Below are 25,975 nucleotides of genomic sequence, written 5' to 3'. Positions count from 1 at the left end.
AATAATTTAATCTAAATTTGGTTCAATAGTTTATACAAAGTGGTTTTGTTTATTTCCTGTTTACAGTCAAGGCTCTTGTGTTTGCGCTTTTGCAACAATGTTTACAAATGCTAATCTTTGCAACCTTTGCATCTTCATATCGCACCACCACCTTGAACCAAACCCACTCCCACTCCCACTCCTCCTTTACCATTTTAAACCTCTCTCTCTCACTCTTTTGCATATTCTAACTGCTACTTATTTATTATATACTTTGCTTCAGTATTCATGAGGAAATTTATTGTAAATAACAAAACTCTCTCATCTTAATAAATGCAAAGTAGTAATTGCAGTGAATGAATAGAGATACGATAGAGTAAAGGTATTAATGGAAAAAAGAAACACCAACAAGTTAAATCTTGTAAAGAATGAGAAAAAGCAAATATCTAAAATATATACAGACGATTACACTATTTAATCTTGTTTCTGGATTGGCTCAGTTATCTTCATGATATATACATGAATCTGAATATAAGCAATGAATTAACATGAGGTAGATAAAAATTTCTGTGAAAAAAAGAGATCCAGCAAATTATTAAGCAGAAAAAAAAGAAAACTTAAAAATAATTTTTTTTCGCTGAAAAAATCAAAATAAACGAGAGAGAAAAGGTGAGAGATTCAATTTACTGTACAATCGCATGTTTATATATTTATTCATGCTCACTCATCTCTCTTCATGATGATCATCATGAAAGTAACTTTCTTACTCCCTCACCCTCCCACTTGCTAAAACTATCAAACAAGATTTACGTAAATAGCATCTCTAACATTCCTTAAGCTCATTATGATTTTTTTCCTCATCACTTTACCTTTTTTCACTTTCTTTTTTTTGTAGAGAAAAACCCCTTTTATCATCCTCATCCTCATCTTCTTCATCATCATCATCTTTCCTCATCATTCATTTCCATAGATCCTGTTGATTTTTAAGCTCTTTCCATATCATCATCTTACCTGCTCTCCCCCAACAATATAATTTATATAATATTAAATCTCACCCTTAATCGTGCCAATCTTCATCAGCTTTATCATCATCATCTTTAGCTCTCTCTCTCTCTCACTTTCTCACTTTCTCTCTCTTACATACTAGTATAAATCACAGTAAACACTTTCTTATGTTTTCTCATCATCATTATCATCCTCATCTAATCATGGATACATATCCATTATTTATATACTCTCTTCTCGTACACACAAAATGTTAATGCTTCTCATCATCTCTCATCTTCATCATCCTTTTTTTACAAAGTCTCATTACACATTTAAAAAGCTGATACCATTTAATTTGCTTTGATATCAATTCAAAACTTATTAGCTTTTTACGTTATCATTAACAAAAGAGATAAAAAAAAGTTCGAAATTTTTTTTTCTTTTCTCATGTTATCATTATTGTTATTATGTATTATGATGATGATGATGAACTGTATTGAATCAATATTGATCATCATAGATGATAATAGTAATAATAATCATCTGATTATTATTCAAACATGTTCGTGATGAAGAATTGAATTAACAAGGAAAAATAAATTATTAATACGCGATGAATATCAATGTACCGTTATTTCAAAATTTGGATTATTCTGATTATCTGAACTTTTCTCTCTCTCTCTCTTTTCTGGTGTGGCATTTAAGCTGACTAGGTAATCTAGGAGTCAATAAAAAGCTTGATAAGATGATGATGAGAGAGAAAGAGAGATAATGATGATGATGAGAGATTGTAAAGTGAGAAATAATCTCCTTTGATGATGTTCATCATCATGATCATCAGAATCTCTTTCTCTTTTTTTTTCTCTGTTAACATTATAATAGATAATAAAACTGGACTCTCTCTCTCTTTCTATGTGTGTGTTTGTGTGTCTGATATTCATCCCCAGGTAATCATCCATGATTCCCTATGATGATAATGGTGATGATGATGATAATATTTTTCTGTTATTATCTGGTTTTGATTCAGCAACACCCAATACAGAAACCATTTTGAACATATTGAATGACCACTGAATTCATCATGCAATTGACTTTCTCTTTATATGTTATCATGTTAAATATTTTCTCCTCAATGAAAACTTTCAATCTCTTCAGGGGATCCATGTGTGTGTGTTACCTTATGACCATCATTGTGTCCAGTTTGTCAATGGTGATAAAACTTTATCTTCCTCTGAATTTCAATGTCCCCTCGCCCTCGCTCAGTTTAGATTCATTGGCTCATAATGTAAGCTCATGATGATGATAATGATGTTGTTGTTTTTCCTTCCTAGAAAATTATCTTCTCTCATCTTCATCTCTCTCTCTCTCTTTTTCCCTCTTTCATTTATAATTAACAATAAAGGTTAGTTTCACTTTCCAACCAAACCATTGAAACGGTTGACACTATCAGGATTGATGATATTTTGTCTTCTCCTTTTCCTTCATCTTCCTTCTTCCAGTACTTCAATTTTCCTTTATTTTGATTATCTTCCACCTTCCACCATCACCACCACCACTACCATCACCTTCCTCCTCTGTTTTCCTTTCTCTTCCCACCTTCTAACCTCCTCTTATTGATTACAAGTCCATTCCAAAGGTTCTCATTGTATAAATTCATTTGAAATGCCAATTCCCTTTACTATCAATTCTTTTCACTTTTCATTAATTCCCTAGTTTAATTCACTTCCATCATATATATTAATAAAATTATGATTCTTATTATATTCCATGATTATTATTTCATGGAACACACCGTCCACCCCCAACTCTCTCTCTCTCTCTCTCTCTCTCTCTCTCTCTCTCTCTGCTCATTCGCTCTCCTCTGTTCATTGTTTACCGATCATTCAAATTTCATTTTTCCTTCATGTGTAATTTATATATTACAATATAAACTTTTCTCCCTCTTATCTTCATCTTCTCACTCACCTCTCACCCCCTTTTTGATCATCACACAGTTATCATCATATTTCCTCTCTAATTGTGAATCTCTATTATTATACAATTCAATTGATTGTGATGATTATTATTGATTAACACGTGACCCAACCCACAGTCAATGACAGAAATCAATTTATCTGGTTCATCATAATCATTATAAGTCTTACCTTTTATTTGCTCATTGTCAATATTAGTTAACCACAGTAAATACATTTATTTATAAATATATGTATTCAAATTAATGATTAAAATAATTTAATTTCAATAATCAATTTAAATAATCATTAATATCATTCGTTTGTTCAAACTGTTAATTGTAATGAAAATTTAATGATTTATAATAAGTAAACATTGTTATTATCTTTAAATTTTCCTCTCTCTCTCATTCCAATCAATTGAATTAATCTCTTTCCAACTAAAATTTCAAGGTAGAGTAAGAAAACGAGAAACTTTTTCCTCTTGCAAGTTTCTGAGAACGTGAGTTCAATATTATCATGGAAACTGATTTTCATGGTAAACAGAAATTCAATCAGACCTATGGAGAAGGAAAAAATTTTCTTTCGTGAAAGTTTCATGGGATTTTCATGAAACAAACTCAATGTATCTGTGTGTGTGTGTGTCTTTGTGTGTATTTTGAGATTGGAAAGAGAGAGAGAGATAAGAGATGGACAATAGGAGGATGAGCAAAAAGGATGAGGATGAATAAAAATGATGCTCAGGTAAACAGTAATCAATCTTGTCCGCTTGGTTTGGTCACAATCTAATATAATAACAAGGAAACATTGTCTATTTCAATGAGAGAAGAAGCAAAAAAACTGGAAGAAAATTGTTTATCCAGGATTTTTTTTCTTCATCTTCTTATCATCATCCCCATCGTTCATCATCTTAAATTATCATCATGTAAACTCACCAAAAAGTTTCCATATGAAATCTGAAATTCATTCTCATCCCAAGGCTCTTGAGTATATTTTTTTTCTTCCTCTCTCATTCTCTTCATGATTAAGATTAAATTGTTCAACTTGAGTAAATTACTGTGGTTAGAATATAATTTAATTTCAACTGAATCAATTTCAATTGTTGTTAAATGATTTTGTCATATTGTTTTTAATTCAATTTAAAAGGTTTAATTGTAAACACAAAACCAAACAAATTGTTCATCTCGTTAAATGATAAATCATATGTTTGAGAAAGTAAAACTTTTCCAAAGTTTCCAGTTGATTGTTACATCGTATTAATTTAAGTATAATCATTGTGATTATCATGATTATGATTATGAATTCGAGTCTCAATTTTCAATGTAACCTTAATTTACCGTTGTTATTGTTATTATTACAAGTTTATCTGATGAGTAATTACGTTTACATGTGTCTAAGGCAGATATCAGGTTAAGACGATGATGATGATGATTAGATTTTCATCCTCATCCTCATCTTTTTCTTTTTCTTTTTATCTTCATCATTATCTTCAGACTTTCTATCCTTTTCATCCTTCTCCTCCTCCTCTTTTTCCTCATCTTCATCACTATGTGACCTAAAGTCAGCCAATTCAGGTATAATTAGTATTGGCATTGGGATTTTTCTGGGTCTCTCTGTGTATTTCCGCAATGTTATTTGTTTATATTGGTTTTTATCAAATCTAATCAATCTTGATTATATTTTTCTTAACTTGGAACTGAACACTGAATGATAATAATAATAATGATGATGATGATGATAATCTAACCTGAATAAGGTTGATACAGAAAAGTCACCGAGAGATGTGCTATGCGTGAGTATTGCTCATTTTTCTTACTCTCTAGTTGCAGTTTGATTAGGAAGATGATGAGTGAGTTAGTGAGAGTCTCATTCTCTCTCTATGTGTTGCTTGATCACGTCAACTTTTTTATATTTCTCATCTTCTTTATCTTCTTTTCTTCTTATCCTCCATTGACTTTCACTTTTTCTCTCTCTTTTTGTTTCTTTCAGTTTTTCTTTCTCTCTCTCTCTCAACTCATCTTCACGAAACCTGCTTTGAATTCATCTCAATAAGTCATCTTTTTGCCACTCTGTCTCTCTCTCTATCTCTCTTTGTCTCTCATCTTGTTGAAACTCATTGAATGCTCAGAACTCTAAACGATAGATTATATTTACTCTTGATCTTTCAGCTCGATAACTCAATATCCATTATGATTATCATCATTATCTTCATTACTTGTTATTATAAGTTGTTTACAGAATGAGAAAAGAAAAAAAATTTCATCATCATTATCACCATCAGCATCTTTATCTTCATCTGATCCAAAGATATTCACAAGTTATATACTCTTTTCCCCCTTAAATTACCTTCAGAACTCTCAACAAACAAACAAAACACACAAGAAAACAATGAAATGTAAACTCATGATGACGACGATGATGATGATGATGATGATAGTAATGATAATGGTGATAATATGATGAAATGACAAAGAGAGAGAAAAAAATGATAAGGAAGAGAAGGGTAAACATCATTAATGGATGATTTCCTTTTCTAAAAGACTCTGAGGTTTTTCCTAGTCACTTGGTAGAGACATTTGTAAAAATCACGCTAAATCAACCAATTTTGTTACGACTTTTTTTCCCATAGACTTTGCTATCTAAATACATATAACAATATATACAGAGAGAGAGAGATGAAGATGCGGATGATAATAATAATAGTAATAAAAATAAACAATAATAATAAGATGATGATAGCAAGAGAACTGGTTAAAGATGATTCAACCAACCGTATACTCATCATGTTAGTCAACCACACAATAGTCAATAACTAGTTACTACTTTTACCATGATGATCATCATGCTGAATTAACATGATGATAAAACAAAGTGAATCAAAATTTTCACGATTCCATTTTCATTTACCTTTCTCATCATCATCATCATCATTGGATTATCCATCTTTTCAATCATAACAAAAAAGATTCACTTTTGTCAAATTCTTAAAGACTTTTACAGAATTGAATTAGTTGATTTAACTTCAATCACGATTATTATACGTGAATCATTATCTTAATCATCATCATCATCATCATTTTCAAAAGCATCCATCAAATAGCATCTTTAAATGTCTATGTTTTAATCTTGATTATCATGATGATCGTTTTTTTTTGTTCAATGGTGAAAATTGAATCAGTTTAAAATGAAATAACTACAATCATAATAACATTATCATTATTATTTGCTATTCATTATTTTTATCCAACAACCTGTCAACATGATAATCAGATGATTTGAAATCAATTTAATTTTAATAGTTTCCTTAACTTTTTCATGATGAGATAATGATTATCATCATGATGACCTCTCAATACTTACATTGTTAATCATTTCACTTGATAATGTTATAAGTTTTTGGAGTTAAAACGAATTTCGAAAAAAAAATTGATATCAAGGTAGAAATGATTTCCAAGTGGATACATTATAATTCAACTGATTCAGTTACTCAATTGGAACTTTATCTAATCATGATGATGATGATGATGATGATATTATTTATGATATAATATACATTGAGCTTCCTTGTGTGATTACTTTTGTGTGTGTATGTTTATTTGTATTAGTTTTTTTCCCTTTGTATTGAGATTTACATGCAATGTATTCATATTGATGTAAACTCAACATGAACACGCACATAATGATGATGTTGATGATATTATGATTATCTTCATCATCTTATCATGAGTTTTATCATCATCATTCAAGTTGTATCAATCTTGGTCAAGAGAAAAGTGTTTTTTTTTATATTATTGTTACGAAATTGATTCTGTTTAACTTTTTCAGATGATATCATCATCAAATTGCAATTATTTTCCTCCTTAAATTGTCAGCTTTGATTATGAGAATTGTAATTATCTAAATGATTTCGGTTTCGCTCGTTAGAACTTTTCTTATTTGTTTATTTGGTTAATTCGATAACTGTTACTTAAATTTGATTATCTAAATGTTTCTTTCCTTCATAATATTTACTTTCTCTTTTTTTCCTTGTAAGATGATCTCATGCTAATCTTTTTTTTTCTCGTTTTAAAATTTTGTCGATGAAATTTCATCTTCTCCATGGTGATGATCATGATTCTTTTTAATATCTTCCCTCGAATGGTTATAATGATGATCAGAGATGATTTCCGAACATTGATATTCAGTCTCTTGTAACAAAAGGATAAATGAGATTCAGAATGAAGATGAACAGGGAAAAAATGGATTAGGCTTCCTCCCACTTCCCACCCTCAACCTCTTGCTTTTGAATTATCTCGTTAACTCTTTTCCTCTTCCTCTCTCTCCATCTCTCCTTTTTTATGGTCTTCTCATCTTCCTCCCACTCCCATATCTTTTCATCATTAAATGAGAAGTTAATTTCTTCCTTTACGATGAAAAGATGATAAACAAAACCTCAATTTTTCATGCAAAGTTCAAGGGGAGGCAATGGATGAGCAAAAACTGAGGATAATGATGATGATGTCGATGAAAGTTGATCATGGTGATAGAGAGAAACAAAAGAGATAACTTTCTCTCTCTCTCTCTTATTCATTCAACTGTTCATTGAAGCACAGAATTGAATTCATGGTGATAAGATGAATCTGATCATACTATTAGCTTGAATTTAAATTAAATTATATTGAATTGAATATCTTATATTGATCATTTTTATTTTTCCACCATGAATGACAAACAAATACACCACAATACGTCAATATCATCAAGTTTTGTTGATATTATCAAGTTCAAAAGATGAAGAAAAAAAGTTATGAATATTTTTTCAATTTTATCTTCAATTCTGATGATTTTTTTTCTAATGAATTTTCATTTCTTTTCATCCTTCATTTCCCACCGTCATCATCCCACTAGTGTTATGATTATGATTAAAAGATATTATTTCACATTGCATTGAATTAAACATTACTAGAGGAGGAGAAGGAGGTGTGAGGAGGCTGATGAGAGAAAAAGAGAGTCAAAAGAGTAAAGATATTCCAATGATTTCTCAAATTTCCCCTGGATGAAGGAGCTAAAGTAGAAGATGAAGTAAAAAAATCATCATCTCTCTCTCTTATTTTCATCTTGCATTTGAATTAAGTGTGTGTGTGAGTCAAGATGAAGATAACTCTCTCACACTCTCTGTGTTTCTCTCTCACATCTCACAATTTTATCCTCTGCCTCTTTTGCATAAGGAAATTATGATTCAAGACTTTTCCCTCCATGTACTTTGCATATATTTTTTTTATTCTGCCACTTCAACTATGAATAAAATTGCATATAAATTCAATTCCTATTGTTGCCCGATTCAAGAAACTTCATTGATTCTCAAGCCTTTAAGGTGGTAAAAGTTTTTCCTATTCGACTTTTCTTTCTGTCATTTGATAAAATGAATCTTTTCATAAATTTATTTATATTCCTATTTTATTTTCATGGTAAAAATCTCATGGTAACCAATGAATAATGATAATAAAACGAAATGCGATCAAATGACAAGAAATTAAACTTTATCTCAGTTTTTATTTTCATCTCTTTCTCTCTCTCTCTCTCATTGATAATTTACCTTCAATCATTATCTCTCTGTCTCTATTTTCACCTGAGGGAATAGGTAACCATTTAACCATTGGTTTTCATGGTACAACTCATTAAGCTAATTAGCATGACCTTTGATTAGGGATTTACTGTTTATCCTCTTCAGGTAAAAATGGTTGTTTATGTTTGACCCTTAATGTCCATTAATATGGAGAACAGGAAGAAACAGCAAGATACAGGGAAGAACAACAAAAACACCTTAATGGTTTTGAGGTTACACTTGATTTTGTTAATTCCTTTTGTTTTGAGAGGTAAAAAAGAAAAGATTTTTACTCCTTTTGAAACTGAAGATTATCATGATTATCATAATCATCTAGAGGTAAATCCATAGCAAACTGTGTTATTGTTATTCAAGTCTGGATAAACTTTTTCTTCTTCCTCTTGGTTTTATGGAAAAAAAAGATGAGGAGAAAAAAATTGTTCTCTCTCAGTGTTGTCTCTCTCTCTCTCCCTTTCTCCTTTTTGGCTTATATCTTTTTCCTCTGTGACTTTTTCCAAAGGTTAGTCTTGAACAGTATGAGGTAAATGAAGGTCCTTGAGGTTGACCTTAAGGCACAAAAATCCTCTCTTATGAATTTTTGTACATATTGAGTAGTGGACAGTCAAAGTAACTAAGTAATGTTGACCAGTTGACAAAACCATATCCACTGTGTTTAACTTACTCACCAATTTTCATGGATATCTAATGAATGGAAATGAAAACAAAACACAAGAGTGATAACATCCAGCTCTCCCCCACTCCCTGTTGGGAGATAGAGACTTGATTATGTATATGTATGCGTGTTTGTCTCTCACTCTCTCACTCCTACAATCTTTCACTATCTTCCTCTTTTAGCTGTTGTTATATTCATGAAGGCTGAAGAAGTTGCAATAATAAAGAAGAAGATGAAAGTTAATTCCTTGATTACCTTTTATTCCTGCATCCATTTAACTTTCTCTCTCCCTCTGTCTCCCTTTACTCATCTTATCTACAACTTTCACCCTTCTCTCTCTCTCTCTCTCTCTCTCTCTCTCTCAAATACTCCATCCTATTTCCCTATCTCTCTTCCATGTCTCCTTGACAACTCACCATGACATCTTATCCTCTTCACTTCTTAACTCACCTAATCAACCGATACAATCGCTGCTCAGGCAAAACAATTTTCCAATGTAATGTAACCATCTCATCAGTTAATTTGATTTTCACTTGACCTTATTTTCTGGTCCAATCTTAAAAAGCTTCATTTACCAATCAAATGAAACCAATAATTGGGTTGATTAATTTGTATCTAAAAGGCAACAATTAATTTGAGTTAACAGTATTTCAAATGAATCTTGAAACATTTACCATTCATTACGAGGTGAAGGAGGAGGAAGATGGGGATGAAGATGAAGGTTGGGAAGATATAAAGCCAAGGAAGAAAAAATTTGCTTCTTTTTTTTCTTAGATTTTTCCTTAGTGATTCTCATCCTCATCTTTTCCTCTTCTGTCAAAATCTTCTCCTTTCTCTCTCTCTCTCTCTCTCTCTCTCTCTCTCTTTCTTGCTTCTATTTTCCATCCGTATTATAATTTCTATCATCATCTCTATTTATTATTAATAAATTATCATTATTATTATTACAATCTCACATTCAGAAGTTTGTCTTCCGCTTTTTTAAAGCTCTCTTCCGGTTTCTTTTTCTCGCTCGACTCTCCCAAAGTATCTCTCTCATATTCATATTAATGATTCTCACCCTTCCCTTCCTCAAGCATTGACAACATCCTCCAAAATTTTCATCCTTTTGCCATCATTATCTTCATCAGTATCTCAATAACAATATAATGTTGATACTTGAGTTAAAGAGCGAGAGAGAGAGAGAGAGAGAGAGAGGTTAAATAGGGAGTTTTTTTATCCTGTGGGTGAAAAGGGATAAATGATAACCTACAAATAATAAGCATCTTCCGGAGTTGATTGGTTTCATCGATTGATACTTATGATAATGATGATGATGAATATGAAGATAAAAAAAAACGTTCCAAGATGAACAATAATATTACATGGAGAAAACAGAAGAGTAAAATGAGGATGAAGAAGATAATAGAAGAGAAAGAAAAAAATGTTCTGAAGAAAATGATTATTGTATCGAAACTCTCAGTGATTCCCTTTTGTTCAGCTTTCAGGGGTAATCAGATTAATTCAATTGAAACTATTGATGAGGATGAAGATTCCAGAGATAATGTTTAGCTTTAGTGATTGTATATACAGAATATTATTATTATTCACTTGAAGATATGAACAGAGAGAAAATTGCGAATTAATCTTGATTGTTGATTGTTGTGTTTATTATTAACAGTTTACAATTGTGTATTGTTGATGATAATGATTATATCGATTGAGATTATTTGTCCATTGACGATGATTATGTTGATGATTAAACTGTGGGTGGGAGTGATGAGGATGGAGGAGGAGGAGGAGGTAATAGAGTTAAAGAGATGAATTTTATTCATGATATGATAACATAGCATATTTGCCTTTAAGATGAAATATATAAAGATGATGATGATGACAAAGAAGATGATGATGCAAGAAAAAAAGTCAATGATTTTTTTATATATTTTCAAAGGATAAGGATGATGATGATGATAATGATGAAGATTATTGTAGTTTCATATAACCACAGCTTATTCCGGCCCATTAGCATGAATATCGTTTCCCATTTTGACTCTGAACAATCATCATCATCCAATTTATTTTAACAATCATCCTGACGCCATTTCTTTTCATCTCTATCATCAACCTGCTCCTCCTTCATCATCTTTTTTTCATCATCATCTTTATTCATCTTTCTCTCTCTCTCTCTCTCATCAACATCTTCTTATTCATAAAGAGATATATGCATTATCATTATATTATATTCATTGATATAGATTCTTGTTTCTGATGAGGATGCGGATGAAGATGGAGATGAATAAGATGAGAATATTTTCTGCATTGTCGATTCTCCATCTATTTCCTTCTGTTCCCGAATGAAATTCATTTTTTTCCCCAACTATTCCTCATCAGTATCATCATTATCATCTTTGTATTCATTTTTAATGTGAAAATAGAAGAAAAAAAAATTATTCCATTCGAAAGTTGTCTTTTTTTTCTCTTCTTTCTTCAATCTTTTGGCACAAAATTTATTCTTTCCTACAGCATCCTCATCCTTTCCCTTTCCTTTCTTATCATAAGCATCATATGTGTGAGATTTCATTTTTTTATTCAACTGTTGTTGTTTCCTTGCTGATGAAAAATCAAATGATTGTCATATTTGCAATGTGATGATCAGGATCCGGAAATGATGTCGGTTTGTTACTTTTTTTATTCCATCTTGATATTAGTTTTCTCTCTCTCTCTCTTTTACTATTGATGTTGTGGTTAATTGCTACAATGGTGATTAAGTTGGTGATGATGTTGATTAGTTTAATTATTTATGCATTAATAATCCAATTTATCTAATGCAAATGATTAATGTTCCTCTGCTCAGTCAGCATCTTATATCATGTTGCTTGTATTTTTTTTTATTGTTGTTGCTTATTAAAAGTAAATTTATCAATATATCAGATTTTGTTTATTTGTTTCCAACGTGATTCATGAATTGAATTATCATTTAATCATCATCATGATCATGCAGTCGCAAAAATTGACATGATGACTACATGATTTGGGAAATATAATATTATCTCATAGATGAGGATGAATAAAAGATGCTAATTCAGTTTGGCAAAAGTTACAAGTATCAAAAGTATCTTTCTAATATTTTCCAAGTCAGGGCGTGAGAGAGAGAGAGAGATGATAATGATGAGGATGAGGATGATAAGGTGTAGGTAAGGATGAAGATAAAGATGAAGATGAGGTTGAAAGTATGCTGATGCATATATTATTATATGAGTATGTGTGTCACTCTATCTCTGTTTCCACCTCATCAACACAATCCACCAAAGTAATTTATCATTTTAACAAGAGACTTCTCTGTTTCTCTTACTTTCTCTCTTTCTTTATTTTTTCCTCCTCTTATCATCCTATCATCTTTCTGCATCATCTTCTGTGTATCTTTTTGGCAATAATATGGAGCTTTGAAACTTGCATTCCAAAAACAAAGTGCCTTGAAATGAGTTAACTTGTAGACTTGATGATGATCATCACCAAGAAAAAAAAGGATAACTGTACCTTTAGGTCTTCTCTTTTTCTCCCGCATCTTCTTATTGCTCATCATAGAAAAATTTTCATGTGGAAATGTTCAAAGGTTCTTATGAGAAGAGAGAAAGAAAGAGAATGAAGAGAGAGAGAGAGAGAGAGAGAGAGAGACAGGAAAAAATGGAATGCAAATGATGATTTTAATGATGTCGATAAGTGAGACTCTTTGTTTATTCATTTCATCTTGATGATGATGATACTCTGATGGTGTTGACGATGAGTCTCAATGTTACTAATCTCAGTTTCTACTTGCTCAATTTGTTGCCAGAATCTTGAAACATCAACAATCTCAATGAACCTTAAGTTACCATGTATCACTCATTAGACTTGGGAGCAAAAATACAGAATCAGTTTCATGATATTTGTTTCTCATTGGAAACCGTTAGTCCACCAATCACTTTCAAGAGACCATCATTATCATTATCATTATCATTACCATAACCTTAATCATGATAATGAAACATAATTCACTCTGGTTAAAATGTAAATTGCTAAAGATTAAAGATTAATCATGATAATGTAGATGTAAAAAAAATTTAATTTAGTTAAATATGTAATTGCATTTCTCAATTTAATCAAATTATCATATCTTTCATGATAGGGATGCATATGAGATGATGATGTTTATGTGGATTCTAAAAATAGTGTTAAAAGGTTTGACAAAGTTTCTCTCTCTCTCTCGCACTTTTCTCCTCATCATCATCATCATTTTCATCCCAGTCTTATCTGTATCAACCAGAAACTCATTCACCCACCATGAACAACTGAATTGACAAGAATAGGGTGGACCTAAGGGTGGAGTAGTTAATAGTAGCTTAGTAAACTCAAGTGGGAAAGGATATCAAAGAGTGTTACCAACATTTACATTGGCAGAAATAAAACCCACCACCAACACCACTACCACCACCATCATCATCATCATCATCACCACCTCCACCTCCTCGTCCTCATTCACTTTTTGAATAACATGATGATGACTGAAGAAAACAAAGAAAAGCTTTTCTCTGAATTATTCATCAATGTTATCCTTTCCCTTTTCATCTGATTACCTTTGCCACCTTTAATTGAATACAACAAACTAAATTAAAATCCAAAAGCATAGTATTTATCTTCCTACATCTTCTTTATCATCATCATCATCCTCTGCTTTTCTCCACACCCTCTCTCTCCTTTGGATTCATTAACTTCAACAAACTCTCTTGCATCACTTCATTAATTTCATCCTTTTGTTGATGAGAAGAAGAAGAAAAAAAAATTATCATCATCATCACTATTCAGCATCCAAATACCTCCTACACTAAATATCAAAATCTTTAGTAATTGTTGAAAAGCCGGATTAATGTTGATCATCACAAATGATATTATTATCCCTTTTTCTTGCAATTAGATTAATAAAAAAAAACGTTGTCCTTACCCTTTAATCAAGATTATTTTATGCAAATTTCACTGTTAATGACAATTTGAAACAATAATTCATTGTTCATTTAATCAACGGTATTATTATCCTTTTATGTAGCTATTATTTATTCATTATCTTTATTGAGCATCTTTCTTGAAGAGATGAGGGATGAAAGATGAAGATGATGAAGATGAAGAAGAGAGGAAACTTTTAAGTAAATATTATACATTAGATCTGATTGCCTTTATAAAGCCAATTTTTCATCTCATTTGTTTTTTAAACAATTTACTCTACACACACAATTGGTGTAACAATTTAATCACAATTTAATAATCTTTTAAATTGTGTGTGTGTGTTTCTTACCTTTACCAATTGTTTACCTGAAAGATTCATCATCATCTTTACCTCAATCAATTACCCAGGGATACAAGTAGATAAAAAAAACCAACAGCTTATCATAAATACTTGATATGTTTTTTTTATCATCCTCATCTTGTATCATCATCTTCAGCATCCTCCTTTAAGCATCCTCATCACTATTAGATGATGATGATGATGATGATGATCAAGAAGGTAAACAATTTAATCTTATCACACCTTTTTCAATGGGAAATTGTGTTGGTGCAAAATTAATTAACATTAATTATTGAAAATTGTTCATCTTAACCATGTGAAAACTTTATATTTACATACATGTATTAATATATTACCTTTGATTGTTATTTATGATTAACAATTAAGGACAATAAATTTGAAACATTATTGACAGTTTTAATGATTATCATTGTATTTCAATTGCTCTTGTCTAAATAGTTGATTGGATTAATTTTTATCATCATTCATTAAGATGAAGATGATGATGATGATGATGATGATGATCTTGAACCAAGGGTTATCATCAATATTATCATATAAGTGTATATATAGACAAGTTGATTGGGTTGATCAGTTGATAACAATATTACAAATTGGTGATAATATTAATGATACATATTGTTGTATCTATGGTGATAAATAATATTAATGATGATGAAAATTTCAAGTTGATTGTTGAACCAAATTTACTGGTCAATCTTGAATAACATTATCATCAACCAATTGATTATACTTTTTCATTAAGCTTTTAACATCTTAATGTCAATCATCATTTATTAACTTCAATGGTTGATTGTTGTTGTCGAGGTGATAATTGTTTCAATATGTTTTCGTCCATTGATTAGTCTTAAATACCATTGACCATCTATAGATGGTCAACACATAATATTGATTGAGAAAACTGATTAATCTTAAAATTGCATGATAATCATCATCATTATCTTTGTTTACTCTGTTTCTTTCATTTTCAATTAATTGGTCAGTCTAGTGGACAATTGGTCAACACTGATTGCAAGTGAAACCTTAGATCAATTGTTTTCTTTGTCCATCTCATCATCTTCATCTTCTCTCTCTCTCTCTTCCTTTTCTTTCATTTGCTTACTCAACTCATTAAGATTTTCATTATCTATTCGATTCTATTAATTAAATAACAATGATTATCATTGATTGTCAACAATAATCAACAATCAATATTAAACCTTTTCTGAAGGAGAAATTAACAATTTCCAGTTTTAATTGTCTCTTGTGATTAAAGGAAAAGGAGAAACGTTAATTCAAATAAAGATGAAGATGAAATTTGTCACAATTAAGACTAATCATAATTAACTTACATTTCATCTGATTGATAATGAGTTTGTTGTTCACCTTAATTAGCTTAATTTAATGATGAACACGTTATCCAATTTATTACATTATCTGATTTACTTAAATATCATTATGATTATTATCATCATCATATAGTTGTTGATGTCACCATGATAATCATCATTATCATTGATATGAAAGTTTTTTGTTAATCTAAATAATCAGCTAATCATTTGTTATATTTTAATCGTGATTAGCACACCAATACTAATCATGATGATTAATCAGATGAGACTGAAATCTCTCTCTCTCTCTCTCTCTCTCTCTCTCTCTCTCTCTCTCTCACCACAAGCTAATGATTATCGGCATTGATTATTATGTTTATTTCATATTCACCTGAAGAAAAAAAAAACTAAAAAACCTCACTGATTATCATGATTAAGATAAAAAATGATAAATGATTAAAACTAATTGGAAACTACTCAGTTTACCTTTAGCATCATAATTAAAGATGATGATGATCAATTGATACAATTCAGTCAATTGTGAGATAAGATTATGTTATTTTTACTTATCCATCAATAAGGTGAAAACATTAACAACATAATTTATCAAACAATTAAAACCAATAGGAAATGAATGTAACCAAAAAAAAAGTGAGAAACGCTCAACAAGTTAATTTAATTGTAAAATTTAGTTGATTACACTCATTATGGTTAATGAAGGAGAAGAATCAAGAAAATTGGATTAGTAAATAATTCAAATTTCGAGTTAATCCTTGATTATCATCTCGCTTTTCATTATAATCTCCCAAGGATAATAATGATAATCTATTGTGTAAAAGTGAATAGAGAAAAAGAAAGAAACTTTTTAATTAATTCTATCGATTATTTCGAGCATAATCATCACTGTTATCGGACATTTACAATCTTTTTGATGATTTTCTCATCATTATCATCATCATCCCCCCTTCTCCTGATGATGATGACCAGAGATTATATCGATTCATTCATATCGACCAAACAGCTTACGATCAATACGATGTATTTATAATTCTGTATTCCTTTTTGGGTGCGGTGATGATTTAGAACCCTGAATATATGGTGAAAATTTTGAGGCTCATTTAGATTAGATTGTGATGTTAAAAAAAGATAATCAACAATTACGGAATGTGTTTGAGATTAATTTCATTGATTATGGGGACACAATTTAACTTTTCATTTAATGTTTATCTCTAATCTTTAATCTCATCCCATTTAACTAGATGGTAAGTAGGATATTCATATAATTCAGGTTAATTCACTATTCACAGTGAGTAACATACACACTCACCACACACACACACAACATACAGTTTGCTAATCTAGTCAATGGGATAGTTCATGCAAAAAGTTAAATCTTTGGCTTTTTAATTGTTTTGTTGTGCAATTGGCTTTAATTTGAATAGAATAATCAATTTTTTTCTTCTTTAAATTATTCAGAATATGAAAGTAAACCCATAAACTATTGTTTGTATTCATTTTCTAGGATAAATTTTGCATTTTCAAACACCTCATTCTCAGTCCTTTTCATCATCATCTTGTTATATTTTTCCTCTATCGACTGACCCTGCTAGTTGATACAATCTCTCACTCGCTCACTGATCTCTCTCTCTCTCTCTCTCTGGTCCACCCTTAAGCCGTGTTAGCAATGGTCCAGTGAGTTTCTTTCGCGTCACTAACTTCAAAAGGAAAGTCAAGGCTCAAATGTCTTTGAAAGTTATAACCAAGAAGAAGAAAAAAAAATAATAATAACCAGAGAATGGAAAATGATGAGAGATTGAGAAGATGAGAAAAAGTCAAACATGATAAGAGAACTATTTCTTAATTGATTAATCTACTTTCGATATAATTAAAACATTAGTTAGTTGTCAAGTTGAGTCATCTAATTAGTTGAAATTATGGTAACATTTTCAATAATCTTTTTTTTTTGGGTTTTCTAATATTAATTTGGTTAAATGATAGATGAAGAAAAAATTGATTACTTTCTAGATTGAGAAGAAACTTTTTCATGATAATATGATGTTAATTGAATTGGAATAATTTGCTAATGTTGTCAAAGAGAAAAAAAAAGTTTCAATGAAAAGTTGAGAAAAAGTTCTAACTTATTGTTTATCTTTTTCTTTGAAACATTTTCGAAAAGAAGAAAAAAAAAGTTTTTCTTTCCATTGAACAAACCGGTATAAATGTTTTCGAGATTGAGAAAGTTATGTTGTTGTATCTGCCATCTATAGTTGAGAGGATGAGGATGATAATGATGATGGAGAGAGAGAGAGAGAGATGAGGATGTTGTTGATGAGAAGAAGATGATGAAGGATAATGTTTAACAAGGAAACAAGTAACTTGATTATTATTATTACAACTTCGTTACTAAAGTAGACATTGATAAATTAACTGTTCTAAGGCCATCGGTAGTATGTGCGTCTTTTTTTTAAGGTCAATATCCGTTGACCGTGTTTACGATGACAACCAGAAGCTTAGTTAGTGAGTAATGAATGAAATCTTGTTCTTGACACTCATCAACCTTTTTAGTGGCCATTTGAATTGTGTGTTAATTGTATTATTGCTTTTGTCATGTTTCTCAAATTATCTGCATCAATTAAATTGTAATCTATTTAGATTTAGATAGAGTAACAATAACTTTTTACAATCCTTTTTCCTTTTCCTGTGATTTTCCCTCTCAATCACCATGATCATGATGATTATCAAATGATTTATAATCAACAATCAGTAATCATGGTAATTATTTAGTAAACAATCAACTTTAAGTTGTTACTTCATCTCAATTATCAAATATATATGATAATTTAAATGCTTCTGTATAATTGTAAACCTTAATTATTATTATAATATGATAGCATTGGCTAATTGTAATAATCATGGGATGGATAAAGTATTAATTATGATAATTATTGGGTTTACCTTGTTAATATTTTACTTTATGGCCTGAGGCTATTTTTTTGATATTTTATTATGAGTCGCTTTTTTTTAACTACATTTGCATAGGTTTGTTAAATTGATTTGTAATTGATAAATTGATGTTTGTTTGATTGTTGTTGATGATGATGATTGGGAGGTAGAGAGGAGGAGGAGATGGGGTGTAAAAGTTAGAGGATAGGGATGATGGTAGCAATTGGGATGATGATGATGATTTGTCATCTAGTTGTTGACTTTTTTATGATACTTCTTGTCTTGGTGATGAGGATTAGGATGATGATGATGATGATGATGATGATTGTGGGTATACATTTTTATGGTACTTTTTTTTACTATTGGTAAGGTAATTTGTTGAGAGTTTATTTGTAAGTGTTAAAACATTGCTACTGATGATGATGACCTTTCACCTTGATGATCTTATCCCAGGTCAGCATTTATCACTTATGGAAATGATTTGTATTCAATTGATGATGATGATGAATATTAATGAATATTTTTTCCTTTCATCTTCACCTTTAATTGATTCAATTGGTTTTCCATTATGATAACTGTTGAAAGTAACTTTTTTTTATTGATTTGTTGATGATTAACATTAAGATAATGATGATGATGATGATGATAAGCTTGTAGGTTGTGTCAATGGTTATTGAACTTTCATGTTACCTTATTAAGATAATGAGAATTGGGTGAATTGTTTCCCAATTAATTTTGATTGGTATTAATTATGGATTTGATTTGCTGCTAATTTTGAGCTTTTAATATTTAACAAAGTTCAATTGAGTTTCATGTTATATACAAACTGATTAAGATAACTGATTACTAAGAAAACATGAAACAAACATTTGATTGATTTTAAAGTGATCCTGATTTCATGATGATGATGATGATGATCACTCTTTAATAGCCAATTAGTTGTGATTTTTTCTTCATGTGTAGCACAAATTTGTTTGACAGTTAAGTAGTAGGAATGATGAGAGAGAGACTCAACTGATTAGGATGATTAAGGGATGAGGATGAAAATCATGTTAACATATTTTTACCATGAAAAAAAAGTATATTGTATCAGTGAAAAATTATTTGACACATTGAATAGCTGAGATTGTGAGCATCCGATGATGATAATGATCATCTTGATGAAATCAATCTGTGACAATTTTAATAACGATAATGATTATGATTAAAGTGATGGTGAAAACTAAATTGGGCCAATTTAAGCATCAGTTTCGTCACATTTAGTTAAATGAGTGGAAGATGATGAAGGGGATAAATTGAATGAATGAATAGGTGAAGATAATGAAGTTAAACAAGCCTAAGGCATTGAGAAGATGATGAGGATGATAAGAAGTGAGAGAGAGAGAGAAATGATTTTCTATTGTAACATTTCGAAGCCTTTTCTTCAATATTCGAATTGTGTTTTTCTTTTTTTCTCATCATCATCTATTCTGAGTGTATCTTTATCAGCTTGAACCATTTTCGATCTTTTCTTTTCTCTCTCTCTCTCTCTTTCTTATTTCCTTTATATATTCTCAATCTTCTGAATGTTTCAAGTAATTCATCTTGAAGGAATAGAAGAGAAAACTTTTCGTAATCAACCCCACCCTCTTCTCTACTCCTTTTCTCCTCCTTCTTCATCCTCACGAACTTTTTCTTCTCTTTCTCTTTCTCTCGTATTTCTTTCTTTTCTTACGTTATTAATACTTCCAATTCGAGATTCTTTTCCTTCATCCTCATACTTTCTTCCTATTTTTCATTCTCATCCCTTCTCATTTCTTTCCAATGAAAAATCGAACTACATCAAACTAAATTTTCTTTTCGTTTTTTTTTCTTCATATGATGATGAGAAACTGTTCTCTTTTCTTCCATCTTGTTGCCTCTTTCATCCTCATCATCTTCTTTCTTGGATATCGTCAATATTCATCTTCAATTTTCCAAACTTTATTGTTAGAAAGAGAAAAAAGAAAATGAAAAAGAGAAATAGAAATAGAAAGAGAAAAAAAGAGCTCCCTTTAAAATTTCTCGTTCTTTCTTTTATCACCCTTCTCATCATCATAATCTCTCTCTCTCTCTCTCTCTCTCTCTCTCTCTTCTCTCTCTCTCTCTCTTACTTTTCCTCTGGTTTCGGTTCTATGATTTGTGTGTCAGAAAACTTGAAAGCTTTTTATCTCATCTCAATCATCACATTATAAGCTATTACATTTATTTCATTGCTTCAGTTTCATTCTCTCTCTTTTATCATCCTTATTCTCATCATCATGATCATCATTCAATAGAAAGAGCACTTTTCATCTTGTTCGTGTTAGTTGAGGTAAATGCTATTACTTATCACTGATAAAACTTGTTACGGTGAAAAAAAAGTATATATACATTTACACCATTGCTTATATTCAATTCATGTTGTTGGAAAAATACTCATATTCAAACCTGGAATCCTCATATTAGTGTAAAGAAACAGCAGAAGAAGAAAAAAATTTCAAGAGAACAAGAAAAGTTCAATATTTCCAGAGCCGCCCCAAGTCCAATCCCACCCTCTACACCATCAAATATTACACTCATGAAATAATAATATATCATGAATTCACTCTCTCTCTCTCCCTGTTAAGCAAAAAAAAACACTTTCATCTCATAATTTCATAGGAATGATAAAAAGCCTTAAAGTTGCATCAACTTTTTACCTTCACAATAGTAACTATAATAACAGGGCAGACGATTAAGTAACAGCTAAATGAAAAGGTAATAATTGAATAAAAGTCAACCTTTTCCATCTCTCTCACTCACCAACTCCCTCAGTCTACTACAGTTAATATCATTTCTCCCTCTCTCTCATCATATTTTCAGTTCTCATTATCATCTATTTTTTTCTCTCTCTCTCTCCTTCATCTGCAACTCCCTCAGTAGTAAAAAAGCAATAAGGTGTTTCTCTCATTCTTTTATCATCATAAGAGTTTTTTTTATCATCTTCATGATGATGATGATAAGTTTTTACTTCAATTAAACTCGTAAATTGAAATAGTTTTTTTCTTCTCCATCTTCATCTTTTTTTCTTCTTCTTATTTAACTCACTTTACTTTAACTCTGTTATTGTTATTAAGTGACTTTTGGATTATTATTGATGATGATGATGATGTTGATTAAGATTCTGATGATAAATTTTATGGATTAAGGATGAGAGAGACTTTTTTTTCTGGTCTTTATTTCAAATTGTTTCAATTACGTTGAAGTTGTCACTCTAATTGTCAAATTAATCAATGTTATTTGGTTAACAATTGTTTCATTTATATTTATCTCTCTTTCTGGTTTAATTGTTGATTTTAATTGTGTTTGACTATTTGTATTATTAACAGGATTGATTATTTGACTTGTTGTTTGTTTGGTCATCATCCCTTGACTGTTTGTTTGTGGTTGATAAGTCATATTGTAACAATAGTATTAATTGTTGTTGATTGTCATTGATTGATTGATTGGTGAAAACAAGTTAATGAAATAATTGTTAACAATTATCTTATTGTACAATTATTTAGGTTTTTCGACTATTCTAATATTAACAATTTGCTCTGTGTTTTCATTTTTTTTTCAAGCAGTTTTGAGCTTAAGAAATACCCAAGAAGAGGAACCACCCGATCCAGCGCTCATGAGGTTAGACAATATGCTAATAGCTGAAGGAGTAGCGGGTCCAGAAAAGGGCGGTGGTCAAGCTGCAGCAGCAAATGCTTCAGCAGCCTCAGCAACCGGACAATCAGGAGGGGAAACTGCGATTGAACATTCTGATTATAGAGCTAAGCTTGCACAAATAAGATCAATATACCACCAAGAGTTGGAAAAATATGAGCAGGTAAGTAGCTGTTTTACGATTTCATTTCAAGTTTCTCTTCGTTCATGGTTCAATTTCAATAATCGAATTATCAATGGAAATCTTTTTTATTCTTTTTTTTTTCGTCGGTTTAGGCTTGCAACGAATTCACAACCCATGTGATGAACCTTTTACGTGAACAATCTCGGACAAGGCCGATAGCAGGGAAAGAAATTGAAAGAATGGTACAGATAATCCATAAAAAGTTTAATTCAATACAAATTCAGCTCAAGCAAAGTACCTGTGAGGCTGTTATGATCCTACGGTCAAGGTTTCTCGATGCCAGACGGAAGCGACGTAATTTCAGTAAACAAGCAACCGAAGTTTTAAATGAATATTTCTATTCACATTTGTCGAATCCTTATCCAAGTGAAGAGGCCAAGGAAGAGTTAGCACGTAAATGTGGTATCACGGTGTCACAGGTATCGAATTGGTTTGGTAATAAAAGGATAAGATATAAGAAAAATATTGGTAAAGCTCAAGAGGAAGCCAATTTGTACGCTGCCAAGAAAGCGGCTGGTTCACCTCCTTACCCCGGGAACATGATGAGTCCACCTCCACCACCCGGAAGTGCTTCTAGCCAAGAGGGTTGGTTGATCAATGGATGTGAATATAGCCAAGGACATTACCAATAGGTCTTCTAGCTCTCTTTCTTTCTCTCTCTCTCTTTTGTCATCATCACCCACTTCTATCTTCTTCCCTCTCTCTCTCTCTCTCTCTATCTTTTTTCTTATTCTGTATGTCATATGTGTGTGTCTCTCACTCTCTTCTTCCTCTCATCTTCATCTTCCCTTGGACAACAGCATAAAACAAAAACGAAATTGTAATGAAAAAAATACACTATGAAAAAAGTCTCTCTCTCTCTCCCTGTTTCTTTCTTTTTGTCATAATCTCTCTTTTTGTTCGAGAGAGTATTTCAATCAATTTACAGATTCAATTCTCTCTCTCTCTCTTTATCATCCCTTTTCCTCTTCCTCTCTCGCGCTATCTTTCTCATTGGACAATGTAGATTAATCACTTTAAATAATATTTAATTCCAATAAAATTCCAATGCTATTTAAAAATTTTCTCTCTCATCATCATCATCATGATACATGGATAAAAATGATATCAAAAATTGTTTCGATTAAATGTTCAGGAAAGAAGAAGAGAAGGAAAAAAAATTCGAATCTAACAAAAATTCTGGTTTCTATTATGATTATTTCTGCTTCTATTACATGAATCTCATCATCCATCATTTTTCATCCAAGTCTAACATGAACAATATTCATACGTAGATATATTTATACATATAAATATACACCTCTGGTCACTTTTTTATATGATTTATTAACTGACCAATTGATTGTGATCCTCACCATCATGTATGTTTATCATGGTAAAATTGAATCATGCTAATGATTATAAATATAATATTCATTCAACATGAGTTTGGTTCTAGAAATATTATAATTGAAAACAGTATAAACAAGCGTCACAATTTTATCTTCACAACATCAATTTAATCAGAAATCATGAGATGATAATAATAATGAGATCATGATGTTGACCAGTTGGTTGTTAATCAACAGAATTTGAATTGTTCAATAAGAGTGAGAGAGAGATGAAAATGTTACAAGATTATCATTTTTATCTAATCATTTCCGTGCCTCATTTACCGGTTCCTTGACCAATGGTCAGTTTTCCTCTCTCTCTCTCTCTCTCTCTCTCTCTCTCTCTCTCCTCACTAACACTTTTTATGTGTTAACGAGATTTTTACAATAATAATCATATTATTATTATAATAGTTGACAGGTTACAACACGTTGTTGATATGAATGGTGATATGTATTTCTAAGGTAATTCACTGAAGAAAAAGTAATCAATCATTTTTTTTATCTTTCTTTTCTTCTCTTTCTTTTTCTCTGTCTATTTTTCTCTGTGTCTCGCTTTCTTTCATTTAAGCTCATATCATCATCCTCATATCATGTAAGTGGTCACTATCATTAGGTGCTAATGAAATGTTTCGCTTTACCTTTTTTATCAATTTTATTTCAATTTTTCGTCTTTCTTGTCAATCGTAACTTTTCAAACTTATTTATTATAATATAACTTTCGAACTTTTCTTTTTTTTTGTTCTAACGTTCAATTTACATGATGGTCATCCCTCTCTCATTCTCTACCCTCTAGGTCTCTGTCTTTCGTCTTCCATGTTCTGGTCAAGACAAAACAATATCAATTGATATTATGTTATTTGTTCTCATATTGAATTATTGTTTTGTCATGAATGATGAGGATAAGGATGAAGATGAAGATAAAGATGGAAATGAACAAGAGATAGAAAACATTGTAAAGATTAGATTGGAATGAAATTTTTTTCTCTTCTTCCTCCCCTTGATCATCATCATCTTTTCTCTCTCTCTCTCTCTCTCTCTCTCTCTTCTTTCTTTATCTGAAAGATGGAGATGAGGATAAGAAGATAAGTGTGGATGAAAGAAAACAGATGATGATGATTTGTTCATCTTCAACCCAATTTATATTGGAATAACAGTAACACACCGAAAGATAAAAGGCAAATCTACCACCTACTCACCCACCACCAAAAGGAACATGATAAAGATGATGAAAAAAAGAGATTATTTCTTCTCTCTCTCTCTCTCTTCTCATCTTTATCTTTGTCTTATTATTTTATTTTCATTTTATTTTCATCTTGGCCATTGGCTAAACCACATTAACTTTTTTAAATTGGATCTATATATTCAGTTCCAAGGGAAGAGAAAAACTTTTATAGGGTATTATAGAAAGTGAAAGAGATGATGATGATGATGAGAGAGTGAGTGAGAGAGAGTGAGAGAGAGAGAGTCCTTATCATCATCTTGTTGTTGTTTGTTGTTCAGTGTTACTTTTGTTTTGCTTTTGCTTTTTGATTCCATGGTTTCAAAACATGGTAACAAGCAGAAAGTGAGTTGCAAAGGATTCTTGTTATTATTACATTAACTCTCTATAAAAATAGCCCATAGAACTGGTCATTTTATTATTAATATTATTATCTTGCTCCCTTTTCTCTCTCTCTCTCTCTCTCTATGTGTGTGAGTCTTTTTTTTACCTTGTCTAATAGTTTTCTAAGGGTCAGTGGTAAAAAAAGAGAGAAAAAATTATAAGAGCAAAGGCGAAAAGTTACCAAAGGTCAGGTTATGGATAGAAACAGACAAAAGAGAAGCAAAATCAGTCAGAAGAAGATGAAGAAAAATAAGAAGAAGAAAATGATGATGATGATGATGAGAGCATCTGAAGATATAAGAGTTGACGGGAGTAAAGAAGATCGTCCATTCAATGATTTTTTTTTCTCTTCTTTTCTTCATCTTCTCTTATTTTCG

The 25,975-nt window shown here is 30.9% G+C and overlaps 1 protein-coding gene across 2 annotated transcripts in view; it reads left to right on the top strand.

Annotated features, from left to right (window-relative positions):
• Positions 1-23,683, top strand: part of LOC128386807 (homeobox protein extradenticle-like) — a 56,908-nt gene extending 33,225 nt beyond the window's left edge. Inside the window, exons 2-3 of one of the 2 annotated variants that reach the window (XM_053345890.1) lie at positions 22,348-22,601; positions 22,715-23,683. In XM_053345890.1, coding sequence (XP_053201865.1) covers positions 22,348-22,601; positions 22,715-23,254 — 794 coding nt within the window. In that variant the 3' untranslated portion in view covers positions 23,255-23,683. The remainder of the gene's footprint in view (positions 1-22,347; positions 22,602-22,714) is intronic. The other variant, XM_053345891.1, reaches the window with a different exon arrangement.
• The last annotated feature ends 2,292 nt before the right edge of the window (positions 23,684-25,975 follow it).

The sequence above is a fragment of the Panonychus citri genome, unplaced genomic scaffold (assembly GCF_014898815.1).
Source record: "Panonychus citri isolate SS breed McGregor unplaced genomic scaffold, ASM1489881v1 Contig00077, whole genome shotgun sequence".
Classification (NCBI taxonomy): Eukaryota; Metazoa; Arthropoda; class Arachnida; order Trombidiformes; family Tetranychidae; genus Panonychus; species Panonychus citri.
Note: the sequence above shows the minus strand (reverse complement) of the source record. Positions and strands in the feature narration are given on the sequence as shown.